At 44.0% G+C, this 19,836-nt stretch overlaps 1 protein-coding gene across 1 annotated transcript in view; it reads left to right on the plus strand.

Moving 5' to 3' along the window:
• Positions 1-19,836, plus strand: part of brca2 (BRCA2 DNA repair associated) — a 169,988-nt gene that overhangs the window by 34,323 nt on the left and 115,829 nt on the right. The window contains 2 exon segments of the mRNA XM_072476994.1: positions 9,930-11,285; positions 12,701-17,590. Coding sequence (XP_072333095.1) covers positions 9,930-11,285; positions 12,701-17,590 — 6,246 coding nt within the window.

The following is a 19,836-nucleotide window of genomic DNA, read 5'->3' on the forward strand; positions in this document are numbered from 1 at the left end:
ATTTGGTCCACCAACCTCGTCAGATTCAATTTGTGTAGGGCCCCCCAACTCCTGGCTATCTGGATCCCCAGATACCGAAAACTCCCCACCGCCCTCCTCAGCGGTAGGTCCCCTATCCCTCTTTCTTGGTCCCTGTAATACAAAAAGCTCACTCTTCCCTACATTGAGCTTATAGCCCGAGAACTCCCCAAACTCCCTCAATGTCTTCATGACCTCCACCATCCCCTCCATTGGGTCCGCCACGTACAGCAGCAGGTCATCCACGTATAGCGACACCCGATGCTCTTCTCCCCCGTGGACCACCCCGCTCTATTTATTAGACTCCCTCAGTAATATGGCCACGGGTTTGATCGCCAATGCAAACAACAGGGGGCACCCCTGCCTCTTTCCTCGGTACAGCCGAAAGTACTCCGGCCTCCGCCGGTTCGTCACCACACTCGCCACCGGGGCGCTGTAAATGAGCTTAACCCAGCTAATAAACCCAAACCCAAACCCAAACCTACGCAACACCTCCCAGAGGTACTCCCACTCTACTCGGTCAAAGGCCTTTTCCGCGTCCATAGCTGCCACTATCTCCACCTCTCCCTCCTCCGATGTCATCATTATCACGTTTAAGAGCCGCCGCACATTAGTATTTAATTGCCTTCCCTTTACAAATCCCGTCTGGTCCTCATGAATCACCCCCGGGTCACAGTCCTGAATCCTCATGGCTAGCACTTTTGCCAATAGCTTAGCATCCACATTGAGGAGCGAAATCGGCCTGTACGATCCACATTGCAGTGGGTCCTTGACTCGCTTCAGAATCAAGGAAATTGTCGCCTCCGACATTGTCGGTGGCATGGTCCCCTCCTCTCTTGCCTCGTTAAAGGTCCTCACAAGTAGCGGGGCCAACAGGTCCACATACTTGCTGTAGAACTCCACCGGGAACCCGTCCGGCCCCGGGGCCTTCCCCGCCTGCATACTCCCCAAACCCTTACTCAGCTCCTCCAACCCGATTGGTGCCCCCAAACCAGCCGCCTCTTGCTCCTCCACCCTCGGGAACCGCAGTTGGTCTAGGAATCGTCTCATCCCTTCTTTCCCCCCCCCCCCCCCTGGGGGCTGGGATCTGTACAGCTCTTCATAGAAGGCCTTGAATACCTTGTTTATTTTCGCTGCACTCTGAACCGTGGCTCCCCCTCCATCTTTGATTCCCCCTAGTTCCCTCGCTGCCGTCCTCTTACGGAGCTGGTGTGCCAGCATCCGACTGGCCTTTTCCCCGTACTCGTAGGTCGCCCCCTGCGCCTTCCTCCACTGTGCCTCCGCCTTCCCCGTGGTCAACAGGTCAAACTCCGCCTGGAGCCGTCGCCTTTCCCCAAGTAATCTTTCCTCCGGGGCCTCTGCGTATCTCCTGTCCACTCGCAAAATCCCCCCCACTAACCTCTCCCTTTCCATGCCCTCTCTCTTCTCCCTATGAGCCCTGATGGAGATTAACTCTCCCCTGATCACCGCCCTCAATGCCTCCCATACCACCCCTACTCGCACCTCCCCGTTGTCTTTGGCCTCCAAGTACCTTTCGATACACCCCCTCACCTTCCCACACACCACCTCATCTGCCAGCAGTCCCACGTCCAGCCGCCACAGCGGGCGTTGGTCCCTCTCCTCTCCCAGCCCCATTTCCGCCCAGTGCGGGGCATGGTCCGAAACGGCTATGGCTGAATACTCCGTCCCCTCCACCCTTGGGATGAGCGCCCTGCCCAGAACAAAGAAATCTATCCGGGAGTAGGCCTTGTGCATGTGGGAAAAGAAAGAAAATTCCCTGGCCTGCGGTCTTGCAAACCTCCATGGGTCCGCTCCCCACATCTGATCCATAAACCCCCTAAGCACCTTGGCCGCCGCCGGCCTCTTTCCCGTCCTTGATCTGGAGCGGTCTAGTGCTGGATCCAGCACTGTATTGAAGTCCCCTCCCATTATCAGTCCTCCTACCTCCAGGTCCGCAATGCGCCCCAACATGCGCTTCATGAATCCAGCATCATCCCAGTTCGGGGCGTATACATTTATCAACACCACCCACATCCCAACCTACCACTCACCATCACATATCTCCCTCCATTATCCACTAAGATAGTGTTGGCCTCAAATGACACATGCTTTCCCACCAGAATTGCCACCCTTCTATTTTTCGCGTCCACTCCTGAGTGAAGTACCTGTCCTACCCATCCCCTTCTTAACCTAACCTGGTCCGCCACCTTCAGTTGTGTCTCTTGGAGCATAGCCACGTCTTCCTTCAGTCCCTTCAAGTGCGCGAACACTCGAGCCCCGTGTCCGCGCCTCCCTCACCCTCCAGTCCCCCAGCCGGGGGACCTCCGTCCCGACCACCTCTTCTGTGTCCCATTCCCTTTCGGCCAGTGCAGCAGCAACCCCCCCCCCCCCCCCCCCCGCTAGATCTCTGTCTAGCTTTTTTGCTCCCCCCATATCACTCCCGTAAGTCAGCTGACACCTGCTGACCACGGCTTCCCCCGCCATCCCTTTGGCCCCCCCCCCCCCCGGTGTGGGAGTCTCCCCATCAATATACGTTCCTTCGTTCCCCTTCCCGCCTTTCTTCCCGCGCGTGGGGAAAAAAAACCCGCGCTTTCCAAAGCCTGCCCCGCCCCCTCTGGCGCAGCTCCTGTCGCGGCCTTGTCTCTCTCCCCCAGCCCATATAACATTCCCTGCGCGAGATTGACCCCCTATATACAACAACCATCAAACTTCAACCCTCAAACACCCCCCCACCCTCACAAACCCTCAATTAGAGTCCAACTTTTCAGTTAGTATAAAGGTCCACGCCTCTTCGGGCGTTTCGAAGTAGTGGTGTTGGCCATTATGTGTAACCCACAGTCGCGCTGGCTGCAACATTCCAAATTTCACTCCTTTCCGATGCAGCACCGCTTTGGCCCGGTTGAAACCCGCTCTCCGCTTAGCGACCTCCGTGCTCCAGTCTGGGTATATTCTGATCTCTGCATTGTCCCACTTGCTGCTCCGCTCCTTCTTGGCCCATTTCAGAACCCTCTCTCTGTCCGTAAACCGGTGAAATCTCACCACCATCGCCCTTGGCGGCTCATTTGCCTTGGGCTTCCTCGCCAGCACCCGGTGCGCCCCTTCCAGCTCCAGCAACCTCGGGGAGGCCTCCGCGCCCACCAGCGCCCCGATCATTGTGCCCGCATATGCCGCGGCGTCGGCCCCCTCCACTCCTTCTGGGAGACCCAGGATCCTCAGATTATTTCTCCTCTACCTGTTCTCCAGGTCTTCGAGTCTTCCCGCCCACTTGTGTAGCGCCTCGTGCCGCTCCACTCTCACCGCCAGGCCCAAGACCTCGTCCTCATTCTCACTCACTTTTTCCTGGATCTCCTGGATCTTCACATCGTGGGCTTTCTGGGTTGCCCCAAGTCCTTCAATTATTGCCAACGTAGGCGCCACCATCTCCTTACGCAGCGCCTCGAAGCAGCGCTTGATGAATTCCTGCATCTCCTCTTTGTCCCCGGCCGCCGCCATTTTGCTTGTTTTCCCTCTCTTCTCACGCTGCTCCAATGCCACTTTTTTGGCCGTTTCGCTGCGGGTCCGGTCCATACAAGTTAGTAGGGGTCCTCTCTCCTCTCTTCCCCACGGGTTGGCTGTAAAAAAAAGTTCCGTTGGGGCTTTTCTATCGAGCCCGAAAGTCCGTGTTCGATTGGAGCTGCCGAATCGTGCGGCTTAGCTCCGCATCGCCGCAACTGGAAGTCCCCAAATGTTTAATTAATACATCTCGGTGTTGTGGAGAATTCAGACACCAATATGTGACTTTCGGGTGAAAGTTACTTAAAAATAACGAAGAGTACTAAAGCCAAGCAGCCTCAATAACAAAGTTACTCCAACATGACATGTAGAAAATGCACAAAGACAACCAGTATGTTAAAACGGAGATAACTGCTTGTACTTATGAGATACAACATGATGCATGTTCATAAGGAATAAAAGCATTGCGCAGGTCAAGGCGACACGGCCTGAGTGAGTGAGACACAGACAGTGAGAATTTGGTAGTTTGGTGCAGTGAGGTAACCAGGAAAGGTAAGTGGTTAATCTAATTTTGCTGTTTTTCAGTTAAAAGTGCAGTGTAGATTAGTGTCTGATTGGCTGAAGCTGCCCCCACCCTAATTGCTGAGAGGCAGTTATCTGGCAGTCACCTGAGGCCTGTTAAGGGGCACAAAGGTACACATTGTTTTCTTCTCTTTGAAGTTTTAGTGTGAGTCATCCTAAAGTCTGTATAAAAGACAGACAGAAAGCGCACATTAGTAAGCATTGCGCAGGTCAAGGAGACACAGCCTGAGTGAGTGAGACACAGACAGTGAGAATTTGGTAGTTTGGTGCAGTGAGGTAATTCGGGGAAGAGTGGGAGAAGGTGCTTTTTCCCTACTGTTTTGTTCTCTCTCTTTCTTCGGGCCTAATTTCGGGAGCCGTTCGGAGCAGTCTCTGTGAGTATAAAAACCTAACGGTAACTTCCTGTGTTCCAGTTTTTTCCCCCAAAAGTGACGTCAGAGGGAAGCTGTGATCTGATTGGTTGATAGCAAATCTGCCCCAAATTTAAAAAAAACACAGCTAAACTCATAAACTTAAATTAAACTAATTAATTAATTAGTGATGGCTGGTCAGGTGATGTGCTTGAGCTGCTTGATGTGGGAGCTGGCAGATCCCATTGCGAGCTGCAGCGACCACATCTGCAGTAAGTGTTGGCTGCTCGAAGAGCTCCGGCTCAGAGTTGATGAGCTGGAGTCTGAGCTTCAAACACTGAGGCACATCCGGGAGGGGGAGACTTACCTGGACACTGTTTCAGGAGGCAGTCACACCTGTCAGAGTAAGTAGTTTAAACCCTGCCAGTGGCCAGGGACAGCAGGGTGTGACTCCAAGTCAGGCAGGTAAAGGCAACCAGCAGTCAGGAACTCAGGAGCCTCAGCCCTTGACTCTGTCCAACAGGTATGAGGCACTTGCTCCCTGTGTGGATGGCGAACAGGGCTGCAGGAAGGATGAGTCAGCTGACCAAGGCACCATGGTTCAGCAGGCCATTCAAGGGGAGGGAGTAAATAGGCAAGTTGTAGTTGTAGGGGATTCTATTATCAGGGGGATAGATAGTATCCTTTGTGAGCAGGATAAAGAGTCCCGCATGGTATGTTGTCTGCCCGGTGCTAGGGTGCGGGACATCTCTGACCGGCTTGAAAGGATACTGGAGAGGGAGGGGGAGGATCCAGTTGTTGTGGTCCATGTCGGTACCAACAACATAGGCAAGTCTAGGAAAGAGGACCTGTTTAGAGATTATAAAGAGCTAGGATTCAAATTAAAAAAACAGGTCCTCAAGGGTCATAATCTCCGGATTACTGACCGAGCCACGTGCAAATTGGCATAGGGAGGCAAGAATAAGGGAAGTTAACACGTGGCTGATAGAGTGGTGTGGGAAAGAGGGGTTCCTTTTCATGGGACACTGGCATCTGTTTTGGGACAGGGGGGACCTATACCGTTGGGATGGTCTCCACCTGAACCGAGCTGGGACCAGTGTTCTGGCGAAAAGAGTAAATAGCGTGGTCAATAGGACTTTAAACTAAAGATTGGGGGGGAAGGGAAAGTCAGGGAACCAAGAGGTGAAGTAATCAGTGGGAAGCGTAGCTGCTTAGGAATACAAAAAAGCACGAAAAGACAAAACTCAGGAGAGGTTACGATAGTCCCCAACCCACAAAATATGACACAGTGTATGGAAAGGCTCCGTAAACCAAGGTCCACCACACTAAGAAAACAAAAAGGGACGGTCAATAGAGAATTAAAGGTGCTATATTTAAATGCGCGCAGTGTACTGAACAAGGTAGATGAGCTTGTGGCCCAGATTGTGACTGGCAGGTATGATGTGGTAGGCATCACAGAGACGTGGTTGCAGGGGGTTCAGGACTGGCATTTAAACATCCAGGGATTCGCAACCTATCGAAAAGACAGAGAGGTGGGCAGAGGGGGCGGGGTTGCCTTGTTAATTAGGAATTAAATTAAATCAATAGCACTAAACGACATAGGGTCAGACGATGTGGGTGGGTAGAGTTGAGGAACCACAAAGGCAAAAAAACCATAATGGGAGTTATGTACAGGCCTCCTAACAGTGGTCAGGACCGGGGGCACAAAATGCACCACGAAATAGAAAGTGCATGTCAGAAAGGCAAGGTCACAGTGATCATGGGGGACTTCAATATGCAGGTGGACTGGGTAAATAATGCTGCCAGTGGACCCAAGGAAAGGGAATTCATTGAATGTTTACAGGAGGGCTTTTTGGAATAGCTTGTGATGGAGCCCACGCGGGAACAGGCCATTCTGGACTTAGTGTTATGTAATGAGCCAGACTTGATTAAAGATCTTAAAGTAAGGGAGCACTTAGGAGGCAGTGATCATAATATGGTAGAATTCAATCTCCAATTTGAAAGAAAGAAGGTAGAATCAGATGTAAAGGTGCTACAGTTAAATAAAGGTAACTACAGGGGCATGAGGGAGGAACTGACGAAAATCGACTGGGAGCAGAGCCTAGTGGGAAAGACAGTAGAACAGCAATGGCAGGAGTTTCTGGGAGTAATTGAGAACACAGTACAGAGGTTCATCCCAAAGAAAAGAAAGGTTATCAGAGGGGGGATTAGGTAGCCATGGCTGACAAAGGAAGTTAGGGAATGCATCAAAGCAAAAGAGAAAGCCTATAATGTGGCAAAGAGTAGTGGGAAGTCAGAAGATTGGGAAGGCTACAAAAACAAACAGAGGATAACAAAGAGAGAAATGAGGAAAGAGAGGATCAAATATGAAGGTAGGCTAGCCAGTAACATTAGGAATGATAGTAAAAGTTTCTTTAAATACATTAAAAACAAACGGGAGGCAAAAGTTGACATTGGGCCGCTCCAAAATGACGCTGGTAATTTTGTGATGGGAGACAAGGAAATAGCTGAGGAACTAAATAAGTACTTTGCGTCAGTCTTCACAGTAGAAGACATGAGTAATATCCCAACAATTCCGGAGAGTCAGGGGGCAGAGTTGAATATGGTAGCCATCACAAAGGAGAAAGGGCTAGAGAAACTCAGAGGTCTAAAAATTGATAAATCTCCGGGCCCAGATGGACTACATCCTAGAGTTCTAAAGGAGATAGCTGAAGAAATAGTGGAGTCGTTAGTTATGATCTTTCAAAAGTCACTGGAGTCAGGGAAAGTCCCAGAGGATTGGAAAATCGCTGTTGTAACCCCCCTGTTCAAGAAGGGAACAAGGAAAAAGATGGAAAATTATAGGCCAATTAGCCTAACCTCGTTGTTGGCAAGATTCTAGAATCCATTGTTAAGGATGAGATTTCTAAATTCTTGGAAGTGCAGGGTCGTATTAGGACAAGTCAGCATGGATTTAGTAAGGGGAGGTCGTGCCTGACAAACCTGTTAGAGTTCTTTGAAGAGATAACAAATAGGTTAGACCAAGGAGAGCCAATGGATGTTATCTATCTTGACTTCCAAAAGGCCTTTGATAAGGTGCCTCACGGGAGACTGCTGAGTACAATAAGGGCCCATGGTATTCGAGGCAAGGTAAATGGCAACCGGTGACGAGTGGTGTCCTGCAGGGTTCAGTGTTGGGGCCACAGCTGTTCTCTTTATATATTAACGATCTAGATGACGGGACTGGGGGCATTCTGGCTAAGTTTGCCGATGATACAAAGATAGGTGGAGGGGCAGGTAGTATGGAGGAGGTGGGGAGGCTGCAGTAAGATTTAGAATGTTTAGGAGAGTGGTCCAAGAAATGGCTGATGAAATTCAACGTGGGCAAGTGCGAGGTCTTGCACTTTGGAAAAAAGAATAGAGGCATGGACTATTTTCTAAACGGTGACAAAATTCATAATGCTGAAGTGCAAAGGGACTTGGGAGTCCTAGTCCAGGATTCTCTATAAACTTGCATGTTGAGTCCGCAATTAAGAAAGCAAATGCAATGTTGTCATTCATCTCCAGAGGCTTGGAATATAAAAGCAGGGATGTACTTCTGAAGCTTTATAAAGCATTAGTTAGGCCCCATTTAGAATACTGTGAGCAATTTTGGGCCCCACACCTCAGGAAGGACATACTGGCACTGGAGCGGGTCCAGCGGCGATTCACACGGATGATCCCAGGAATTGTAGGCCTAACATACGATGAACGTCTGAGGATCCTGGGATTATATTCATTGGAGTTTAGGAGGTTGAGGGGCGATCTAATAGAAACTTACAAGATAATGAATGGTTTAGATAGGGTGGATGTAGGGAAGTTGTTTCCATTAGCAGGGGAGACTAGGACCCAGGGGCATAGCCTTAGAATAAAAGGGAGTCACTTTAGAACAGAGATGAGGAGAAATTTCTTCAGCCAGAGAGTGGTGGGTCTGTGGAATTCATTGCCACAGAGGGCGGTGGAGGCCGGGACGTTGAGTGTCTTTAAGACAGAAGTTGATAAATTCTTGATTTCTCGAGGAATTAAGGGCTATGGAGAGAGAGCGGGTAAATGGAGTTGAAATCAGCCATGATTGAATGGTGGAGTGGACTCGATGGACCGAATGGCCTTACTTCCGCTCCTATGTCTTATGGTCTTAAAAGTCTCAAAAATACATGACTACAAAACTGATTATGAAACCAAAATAATGCATAGGTCTACTACATAAGTGACTACTTACAAGTTAAACTAAATTAATTTGGGATCTGGATCTGGATGTTTGAACGCTCAGCTGTTTCTTTCATACAACAGGGGCTTCTAACGCAAGTATAACTGATCAGTGTTAATGACTAGGGAGGGAGTATAACGCTTCATACTTGGATCCTCTCAACCATGACAGACTTCACAGCACTTGCTCAGTAATTATACCATTAAAGTATACTTTGCACAGAACTAGGGGCATGTGATGTGTTTTACTTGTCACTTCCACCACCTGCCCAACCAAAATAGTTGTACCTCCTCTTCTCTTTTGAGCACTTCACCGTGCTCTTTTAAAATCTTCATTCCTTACCACTTACCAACTTAAAATCGATATTCTTTACCCGTACCCACCCTAAAAAATGTTTCGCATAGAGACATTTTCCTTTTTGTCTTTTAGCTTCTGCACTTTTAGAAAAGCCATGTTTAAAAATAGGTTACATATGTGTAATTATCAAAGAATCAAAGTATATTAATCCATTTAACCATATGATATTCCGATTAGTTGTAGTCAATGTAAGACACTAATATAACACCATGTGAGCTGTACACCTTGATGTAACACCATTATGCTGTATAAATAGAAGTTGTTGAAGCTGAGTCATATTTGCCTTGATATTTCTAAGGCATCTAAAGAAGGAGAATTAATTAGCTATTTGGTGTTCTTTCAACAATCCAGTTTAGGAGTGCATCAGTGAGTCTACCAAGTCTGCACTTTGAAAATCTCAGTGAAAATAGATATATTTAATATTTTCCTCTCTATTTTCTCATTGCCCCTTTTCTACAAGGTGTGGTTGCATAAGTGGCTCTCCTTCATGTGTGAGTCTAAACTGTCCTTCATGTGTGAGTCTAAACTGTAACTGTTAACCAGCTGTTTATTCCTGTGTAGTGTATGGTTGGGTGGTGGGTGGACAGCCATTACAATTGGCTCTGATTGTAGCATTGTCTGATGTCCCCGAAAATGTACCTCCAACAGTTTTCATTGCGCAGCAATTATGAACAAGAACTCTTGCAGTCTGAAAACAGGCCTGGGAATCCAATCCTTGATATTTGTTTTACGAATTGATTCATTACAGGATAAGTTGAGGCTTATCTCGCCTCTCTTTTTAACCAAAATTGTTATGCAGAATCTTCAAGAATTACATGCCTGCAACTCTTTCAAATCGTATGTTATTGAAAGTTAAATATTCTTAATATAAGTTTTTAAAAAAAAGTTATTTATTGTGTTTTCAGTACCCGAAGATGACCCAGATGGTTTACAGAACAAAAACTCTGAAGGTGAAAAGATGTGTATTTCGAACACTGTGCCTGATGAAGCATTGTCTTCCTCCAAGTCTACACATTTGGGACTGAGAAAAGTGAAATCCTATTCTAGAAAGAGAAGGAACAACTCTACAGTTGACAATTTTCAGACATTAAACAGTATTAAAACGTTACCATCTCCCTCAATTGATGAAAAGGATTCCCTGGAGAGCATCGTAGCTGAATCAAGCTACAAAGTGGTTTTTAGTAATTTGACTCCAGTTAAAGAGTGCGATACAAAACAGACTTTTTTGAATAAAAAGACCGGTATCAGTCAAAACCAGAGTCCTGATGCTCATGCATGTGACAAAAATTCAGAAAAGGAATTATCAGGTCATAATATAACTTCGTCATCTGACTGGTCACAGCTAAATCTATCAGAGCTGGATGAGAACCAGATGATTAATGGATACCCTGACATTGCGGGTTCTCCTACAAATGCATTGTGTTTGAAAAATGTGGGTGATTTAACATTTGGTTCAAACGAAAACACTAATAATCAGCAACAACATAATGGTTTGGAAGAAGACATTGATAAAGAATCTAGTTCTGTGTCCTGGAAAGAGATGAGTCCAATAGCGCAAAGATCAACCTCTTATTGTTCAATTTCCAATGATTTCAGTACAGTCAATGAAAGCACAAAGAATTCTGGAGCAAAAATGAAAGTTAGTACTCCAAATCATACTTGTAATAAAACACAATTGACAAAACCACCCACTCCTGAAATTCCCTACACACATTGTTTTACAAACTGTGATTCAACATCAATTCAACCACCTGTTGAGGGATCGATGGATTCAGATTCAGAAACTGCAGTAAAAAAACTTCTTCCCTTTTGCAAGGATGAAAGGGCACAGATGAAAAAGAGATCGGACTTTAAACATAAAACACACCTAATAAAGCAAGTGACTACTATGGAAGATCAGAAAGTCACTTTTACTGACTCTGCCAGTAATGACAATATGCCCATTCAACCTGCTGTAAGTTCTAGAAAGTTTAATAATGGTGTTTACTGTGTGACAGATCCAGAAACTGTCAAACGTACCTCACTGGTTCTGGATTCGGTAAAATGTCGAGCGAATGAGGAAGACCATACTTTCTTGCTTTCCAGTCTGAAGGGACGTACACGGAAATTCCTTTACTCTGTGAGAGAACCTTCAAATCATCAAGTGCAGAACATAAGTTTGGATGCAACTGAATTGCAAAATAGAACATCAATTCTTCCTTTGGCACTGAAACCTTCCTGCAAATCACCTGAAAAATCTGGAATGCAGCTCTCTGAGTCAGGTATAACTCGTGCTTATTTTTGTTTTGGTGTATAGATACTAAAGTGACTTTATACTAATTGTTGTGATATGCACAGACTGACAATAGTGGTCTTCCTTTCTGTTAAGCTGTTAATTTACTTTTTCATGCATTGAAAGAAGCATAGAGACTAGATTCTGGTTTTAAACTCTGAATGCATTGGGAAATTACAGAAACTTCTTTATATACATTCTATTGTTAACTGTTTTGCTGCATTATTTTAACCATGGTATGAGCATTAAAGAGTGCCATATTGTACCAACTGAATAGATTGAAGCAAAAGGTGGTGCATCACAAATATTTAGCGTAAGCCATCCCTAGCAAGTTGGGAATATGCTAGTAAAATACAAAGTGCATGAGGTAATCAAACCGAATAATGCATCATTATTTATTTATTCATTGCAGACTGCAGCATTGAGAATTTTTCATCCTCACATCGCCAGTCAAAGTTGAGAAATGGAAAATAAATTCAGCCTTCCCCGCATCTCCCACATGATGAAAACAAACTAAACTTTGAATAATCTTTAACAGTAGATTTTTCATTGTCTCTTTTTTAAAAAAAAAAAGGCCTGGATTTTCCATTCCTGCGACTAAGTGCTGACACCAATGGAGGATCCATGGTGTTTCACGACAGAAAAATCGGGGCCACACCCTCACCGATTTCGCGACCGGTGAGGGGCTAGCACCGGCCCCGTGTGAAACACCTGCGGAACGCGTGAAAAATGGTGGGAGAATAGCCGGGTCTGTGCTGGACATGTGCAGGGCTGACAAGCTGCAGCTGCACGTATGCCTACACCTCCCACACACACACCCATCGCGCCAGAAAAGATGGCGCTGGTTATACTGGACCGCGTATCCATCAACCCCAACCCCACAGCCCACCTCCCAGCCACCCTCCCCCCAGCCTTAGCAGAAGCCCCCAGGCCTGCGGCACAGATCTCAATGGAGTATGGCGGTGCTGGATACTTCCCGCACGCCCCTCTCCGCAGCTGCCACGCAAGGCTCAAGACCACTGAGACCACACATGGCCCGTGCCATCGGGAACTAGGCCCATCGGAGGTTGAGCATCACGAGTGGGCCCGATAATATTCAAACGGGGGGGTTGCGAGGGGGCAGAGCATCGTGATTACGGTGTCGGGAGCCATTCTCCGCCCGATTGTCATTCCCGATTTCGGCGTCAGGCAATGGAGAATCCTGCCCACTTTTTTTTTAAAGAATCATAGAACTTAAAATTAATTGAAAGAACCTTTCGTTTCACTGCTCACAATATTGCTAATTTATCCCTTTTGGAGTCAAATGGATGTGATTTGTATATTTGACTTTAATTTTTATTTGGGTAGTGTTATTCTGATATTTTAGGATTTTTAATAACTTGCAACCTATTTTTCTGTTTTTAGCAACTTACAAAGAAAATGAGGAAGCTACCAGTAGTGAATTTGTTCCTGACAATATCTGTGAAGAAGCCAATGAGACACATAACACTGAAGCAAATGAAAGCCTGCAACACAATCACCAGCTTCATAAGAATTCTGACCGTGCAGAAAGTGGAGTAGTGCCTCAGCATTTTCAAAATGAAACTGTTAATTTGTCAAACGCTTCTCATATCAGCAAGAATTGGGATAATTTTGTAACGCCACTTAACAGCAGGCCTGTTTCTTGTAACAGGAGAGAGCGCAAAATTTTTGCCACGGCTTGTCATGCAGTAGCTAAAAGACTAACTATGGAATCTAAAGTGATGTTGCCTGGTAGGTTTGGGGTCCAGGCTGAAGGTGCTGAGGACAGTTGTGTACTTGCAGTTGTTAACTCTGTGCAACCAGAGAAAATATGTGTAACTGAAAACATTGTCACGACGAATAAGGCAAGATTTTATTTTGAATTCAGTCCATCACCTTTATCTGATGCAAATCGAAGCCTTCCACATCATGATTGCAGCAGCACAAATGTTAAAGACCCGATTGTCCACGATAACTTCAACAGTAATGATATATTTATACCAATTTCTGCACAATTATCAACTAAGCAACTATCCTGCACTTCGATTAAAGTTCAGACAGGATCATCTCACTCCTCCTGTATTGCTAATGTTTTGCACAAAACAAAGAAACTTTTATATGACCGTAAAAACTGTGAGAGAACTTTGAAAAAAAAGGCTGGTCTGTATGAACTAAAATCAAAAGAAAATAATGAGATGTCAACTTGTTTGGGTGAAGAGAAACATTTTGAGGGAAGTCTTGCTGTTGACGAGGAATTGTCAGATGAAGATCAGAGACTTGACTTGTGTACTCCTGCAGAACCTGAAAATAGAGAATGTTTTGTAGATACAGATTTCAATGTTGGTAATAAAAAAATTGCAGTGTTGGCATCCACTTTGAAGAGCAGGAAACAGATTGCTGAAGATGACAATGATGCATTCTTGACGACTTCAGATCCTGTACTGGTACAGTCTTTGCCAGAATGTGAAACAAAATATACAGAAAGTGCTTTTACAGGAGCCAAGGAAATACCATGTGATGTGCCATGTTCAGCCATATCTGATCTTGAATTGACTTTAAACAAACCCTCCAAATTAACAGAGGGATGTATGAATTCACATAAGGAAACAAGGACAACACAATCTGCATCTGTCAGTGAAACAAAATTGCATGAGTTTGCTGAAGTTACCCAACCTTCACAATGCATTGTACCGATGCAAGAAAAGAACACAAATAGATTGGAATTAAAATCTAGTTCAGAAGCTGGCATCAGTTTGGTGACAACAATAAAAGAAATTTGTACTGTTTCAGAAAACGCAAAAAAAACACTCATATCTGGACATGCTGAACCTTGTAAACTTGGGCCCAAATACAGTAACTTTAAAAGTATTGAGAAACATATAGATTTATCTGCTGAAATAATTTCCAATGGAAAATTGGAGAGCTTAGAAGTAAACTCTGCACAGGATGCTTTTGTTGAATGTATCACTTCAAAAAATAGATTTGGCAGTGTAGAAAATAATAGTCCAACAATCTCTTCAGCTAAAACAGAAATTAAATTGCTTGAGAAATGCGCTTGTTTGACCGTTGGTCAAACAGCACTAACAGAATTGTTCAACATTTTGGAGGACACAGATAGCCAGTTTGAATGCATGCGGTTTAGAAATCAATCTGCAGTTGATTTAACAAACAAGGATGCCGATCTGCTGATTATGGGGCATTTGGGTCACACTCCCCCTATTCTGGATAGGTGGAAGGATACTGATTTTGGTAAAAGTTTGGATATTGAACCTTCAAAGCTGTTGAGCAGTAAACCATGTAACTTACAACAGCAAGCAGAGTTTTCAAACACAGAAACTAGATTTGAAATTTTTCAACAGAATACAGAAGAAATAGAGCAAACTATATATAAACCTGCTAACTCCTGTGTTGGCCTGAGCAATAAAGAGAAAGAAATTGCATCTACTGTACTAAATTTCCATACAGCTTCTGTGGAACCTGCCTTTGATACTTTTAAAATGAAACGAGTTACAGCACTTGATCAAGCAATTCCACTCCTAAAAGATAAAGTGAGTTTTAAAGGTGAATATGGTGGTTTTTGTGCAGCAAGTGGGAATAAAATAAAACTCTCTGTTGAGAGTCTGAAAAAAGCAGCAGATGTTTTCAAGAACATTGACAATGATCAAACTACTGCTCAGAAACATACAATTAAAGGTTTAGGCTATTTACTAGAAAGTTCTGTCACTGAGTCTGAAAACGTAACTGAAGATAAGCAAAATGATATTCAAAAAACAGTAAAACCGAATGTGTCACACCAGCTTTGTGCAACTCTTGGCAATCATTTCACTGTGAATACTAAAAATAATGAGGATAATATCTTGAAAAGTGAGAATAAACTTGAGAATAGTAACAGAAAAATAAGTGGTTTTCAATCCGTAGGGAGCAGGAGGATAATTGCACCTGCAGAAGCGACTCTGGATAAAACAATATATTTGACTACTGAGCAGGATGTCTTGCAAAACTCTGACACCAAGAACAAAGAGAAATCTGGTACAATTAAAAGTACAATTTGGGAAAAGAACACATGGCAACCTGGCTGCAATGGCAGAAAAGACGATGGGAACAACAAATTAGTTGACAGTAAAATTAAACCTGCAGATGATTATTTATTGCACACAACGTCTGCTGGTCCTTTCAAACTCGTTGAAGCTTTAGCTATTGAGGGCAGTGATGAAATAACATGTTTCCAGACTGCAAGTGGTAAAAGCACCACTGTCTCCAAAGGAAATCTGGATAAAGTAAAATGTTTGCTTGATACTGAGGATTGCTGGAGTGAAAACTGGCAAAACCCCAAGCTACCTACAGGAATAGCAAAAAATGCACCTCAACAACGTGATAGGAACATGGATATGTTTCAAAGTCCTGTGGAAAAAATCAATGCAAATATGCAGCCCAGTGATCAAACAGGGAGTAGTCCGGCGGCACTAAATGTTTTGGCTTGTCCTGCATTTATTGTTCACAGTGAGAAAAATATTTCTGAGGATACTAATTTGATTCAAAATTCACTGTTAGCTGCTCCAGGCACTGTAATGAAAGGATTCCAAACTGCAAGTGGCAAGATGGTGCCTGTGTGCAAATCATCTCTCGATAAAGCCAAAGCTTTATTTGCTGAGGAAGACCTATTAAATAAAACTCCAAAACATTCTGTTGAAACATTTTTGACTGTAACTCCTTGTCCACAAACTGGCTCACCGTTAATTCAGAATGCGAATAAAGATGTAGTGAAGGAACAATTGGAGAATGACCACAATCCTGAAATACTTCATTCTTTGAATCTTAAAAGTCACAGCAATTTGCATGATTTTTCTGTTCAAACTGAGCGCATGTCTGAGTATTTGGATTTGGGCAATGGCACTGAAATGAAAGGTTTCCAGACTGCTAGTGGTAGAAGAGTTAGTGTGTCAAAGGTAGCTTTAAATAAAGGGAGAGCTTTGTTTGTCGAAGACGATTATAATAAATTGAGAATTCAAGATAATTTAATATTAACTGCAAAAATTAAAAATGTACATTCTGAGGGCAATGTTTTCAATGATAGCCTTCCACAGAGGTTAGATGTGAGAAACCAGATGACCAGTCTTCCAGCTAAGCAATCTTTAGGGTTCTGTAATGAAAATGGTAACACACTTTCAGTAAGTGACACAAACTTGAAATTAGCAAAAGAGAAATGTTTGGCTGATGAGACTGGCGAAAGCAAAAGTTCAGATTCAAATACTGCAAATGTTGATCAAGCAGAGTTTGCTGGTGATGTATCTGAACCTTCTCAACAGTTACTTAAAAGTGGACCTATTGCCTTCAAAACAGCAAATGGAAAGTCTGTACGCGTTTCAGAAGAATCGCTAAAGAAATGTAAACATTTCTTTAATGAAGCAGGAGTTGATGAAAAATTTGAGATCACGGACAAAGATTTGAAATCTAAGGAAACTGGACTTTCCAAAGAAACATGGCATCCTAATCTGTCCAGCGCAAAGACATCTTTTGGATTCAACACAGCAAGTGGAAAAGCAGTCCTTGTTTCTGATGGTGCACTTCAGAGAGTTAAACATATGTTAAAAGAATTTGACGTGACTGATGGTTCTTTAAGTAGCCCAAAATGCTCAAACAGTATATTTTGTGAAAAACCTCAGCAGTTACTGTTAACATCTACTTGTTCTTCACTATTCTGTAATACTGCTATGAGCAGCGAACAAGCATGTGAAGAAGAAAATTCTGAATTGATTCATAAAGTATCAAATGACTGCACAGAGAGCACTTTGATCAAGCAAAATTCTGCCCGAATCGACTCGAATGGAAGGGAGATGAATAGACCTGCAAGAAATTTGGCTGCCTCCTCGAATAAGAGTGTTTTCATGTCTGGATTTCAAACCGCTAAGGGAAAAGAAGTAATGGTCGAAGAAAGTAGCTTAACTGCAGCAAAAATGCAACTGGCTTCAGTTGAAAATGATAAATTGGACTATACCACTGAGTGTGTTAAAATGCACACTGAAAGTAGAATTAAACCGACTTGCAACATAAACAGGGTACCTACATCTATAGTACATGCATTGAAGAGTAATCATGACATGTATCCCAAAATGCTAGCAAATGAAGTGGAAAAAGAGGCTGTGGAGAGTTCAAACGCTTTGATGGAAGATGATGAACCTTTTGACATTACACCAGGCAAGGCATTTAGACCAACCTATGATGGCACCCATCAATCCATTAGACCAGACTTAAGAACAGGAAAAAGACTGAGATCAGAGGGAAATGCTGCAAGAGGTAAATAATTACATTTGGATAAGTTATTTAGTAATTTGTTTGATTTCTATTTAGGCAGAACCCAGATAGCATGAATCTATTGAGCCCTGGACATCCCAGTTTAGACAACGGTAATGCTCACATTTAGGAGGTAGAGCAAGCTGCTCATTTACCACAAATCAACCATTAAATTATTAAATATTGGAATATTAAAACGCTGCTAGTTTATACTGGATGCAGGGTGGCTCTTGGCTAATTTTTTGATTCAGTCTGCTTATGCAATTTGCTCCTCCTAACAAACCACCTCCATATCAAATCATTAAACCTTGCTTGTCACCACCTAAGAATTCCATGCAATGTAAGATAACCCTATTTTTGTTTAATCCATATGTGCATATTTTCTCCTTTGTTTATGTTCAATTCCAATTTCCACCTTGCTTCCACTTTCCTTACCACTTCAGTTCTGCTCTGTTCTTTCAACTTTTCATCTGCTTTTCCCCTCTTGCCATCCCAGGCTTATGTCTCAATTGACCAAGCTCATAGCCTCATTTTGTTCCTTAGTAGTTTGCACCATACCCATTACATATTTTTTAAGAGGATTTCCAAACTGATATCCATTGCTGTTGATCATCTTGTCCATCTCATTCTTGGGGATTAACAGCTCTCATTGGCGCAAATAAACTGCCCAGTCGCGCCTGACATGGTGTTGGACCAAGGCTGTTGAATCTTGTGAGACGCCTCTTGTGAGATTTGTGACGCTCGAGATGTCCAGCAAGATTCAATCCGAACCCTGCGAGATGTCGTGATCTGGATCTCGCCCTCGCTGGGCCAGATCCAGATGTGCATATTTAAATGAGCCATTAAATATGCATGTGCTGGATTCTCCCAGCATCTGAAACCTAACAGCCTCGCCTGGGCGCCGTTTAGTACTGGGCCACACAAACGTGGACCAGGTGTAAAGGCACCTGGGGGTCTCCCAGGCCATTAGAGACCCCTGGGTGATTGGGAATAGGGCAGGGTGTCCCCTTGGTACTGCCAGCCTGGCACCCTGGCCAGAGTGGCAGTGCCAAGGGTTGGGTCTTTCAGTGGGTTCATGCGTGTACCGAGGTACAGTGAAAATTATTGTTCTGAGTACAGTCCAGACAGATCGTTCCATATATGAAATACATAGGAGATTTGGATCTGGTTTTAGTGTCAGGTGTACCAAGGTACAGTGAAAAGTATTGTTCTGCATACATCGTTCCATACATGAAAAACATAGGACATACAATAGATACACAATGTACATACAAAGACATAAACATCGGGTGAAGCATACGGAGTGTAATGCTACCCAATAGAGAAGATGCACAGAGAGATCGGGATCATTCAGGATTCTGGAAGCTGCTTTTGAATCTGTCGTGCGTGTTCTCAGATTTTTGTATCTCCTGCCTGTCATGGGAATGTCCCTTTAAGAAATGTTTGTCTTCGAATCCCGGCTCTGGGTCACTGACAATGTGGAGTTTGCCTGTTCTGTCCGTGTTTGCGTGGGTTTTGCACCCACAACCCAAAGGTGTGCAGACTAGGTGGATTGGCCAAGCTAAATTGCCCATAATTGGAAAAAATGAATTGGGTACTCTAAATTTATTTTTTTTTAAAGAAATGTTTGTCTTCTGAAATGGCTGCAGTGATGTCATTGTGTGGTGGAGCTGGGCTCTGGCTCTGGTTTTTTACTTTTGTTTTGAGCTGGAAGCTGTTTGTGGCTCTGAGTTTTACTTTTGGTTTAGACAGCTGGAAGCTGTATTCAGACTACAAGGATCTTGGAGTCTCCCTCTCTCTGCAGTTAAAAAGGTGTCTCCAGATACCTTCAAATTAATAACTGTGTTGTGGAAGGAATTCAAACCTACTGTTTTGTGGTAAAAGGGATTGTCTGATTTATGGATGTTGTTACTTGAGTGAAACAATAAAGGGACGTTATTAAGGGTTAAATATAGAGTACTGTAGCTGTGTGGGGTATTTAGGTTTGTAGTTGATAAAAATGCTTACTGTATGTGTTTATAGAAATGTTAACTGAATTTGTAGAATAAACTTTGTTTTTGATTTAAAGTGTTTAAGGCCTCTGTGGCATAACACCTGAAAGGCAGGCCCTTGAGCTCCCCATAACCAAAATTAATAAACAGTTGTAGGTCAGGTGAACTCCATGATATACTTTGGTGTTCTCTAAACCCTGGCCCATAAAATGCCTGATGGAAGAGTTTGGAAGGGCGAATAACCCAGGTGGGAGGGTT

The sequence above is a fragment of the Scyliorhinus torazame genome, chromosome 15 (genome assembly GCF_047496885.1).
Source record: "Scyliorhinus torazame isolate Kashiwa2021f chromosome 15, sScyTor2.1, whole genome shotgun sequence".
NCBI classification, from domain to species: Eukaryota; Metazoa; Chordata; class Chondrichthyes; order Carcharhiniformes; family Scyliorhinidae; genus Scyliorhinus; species Scyliorhinus torazame.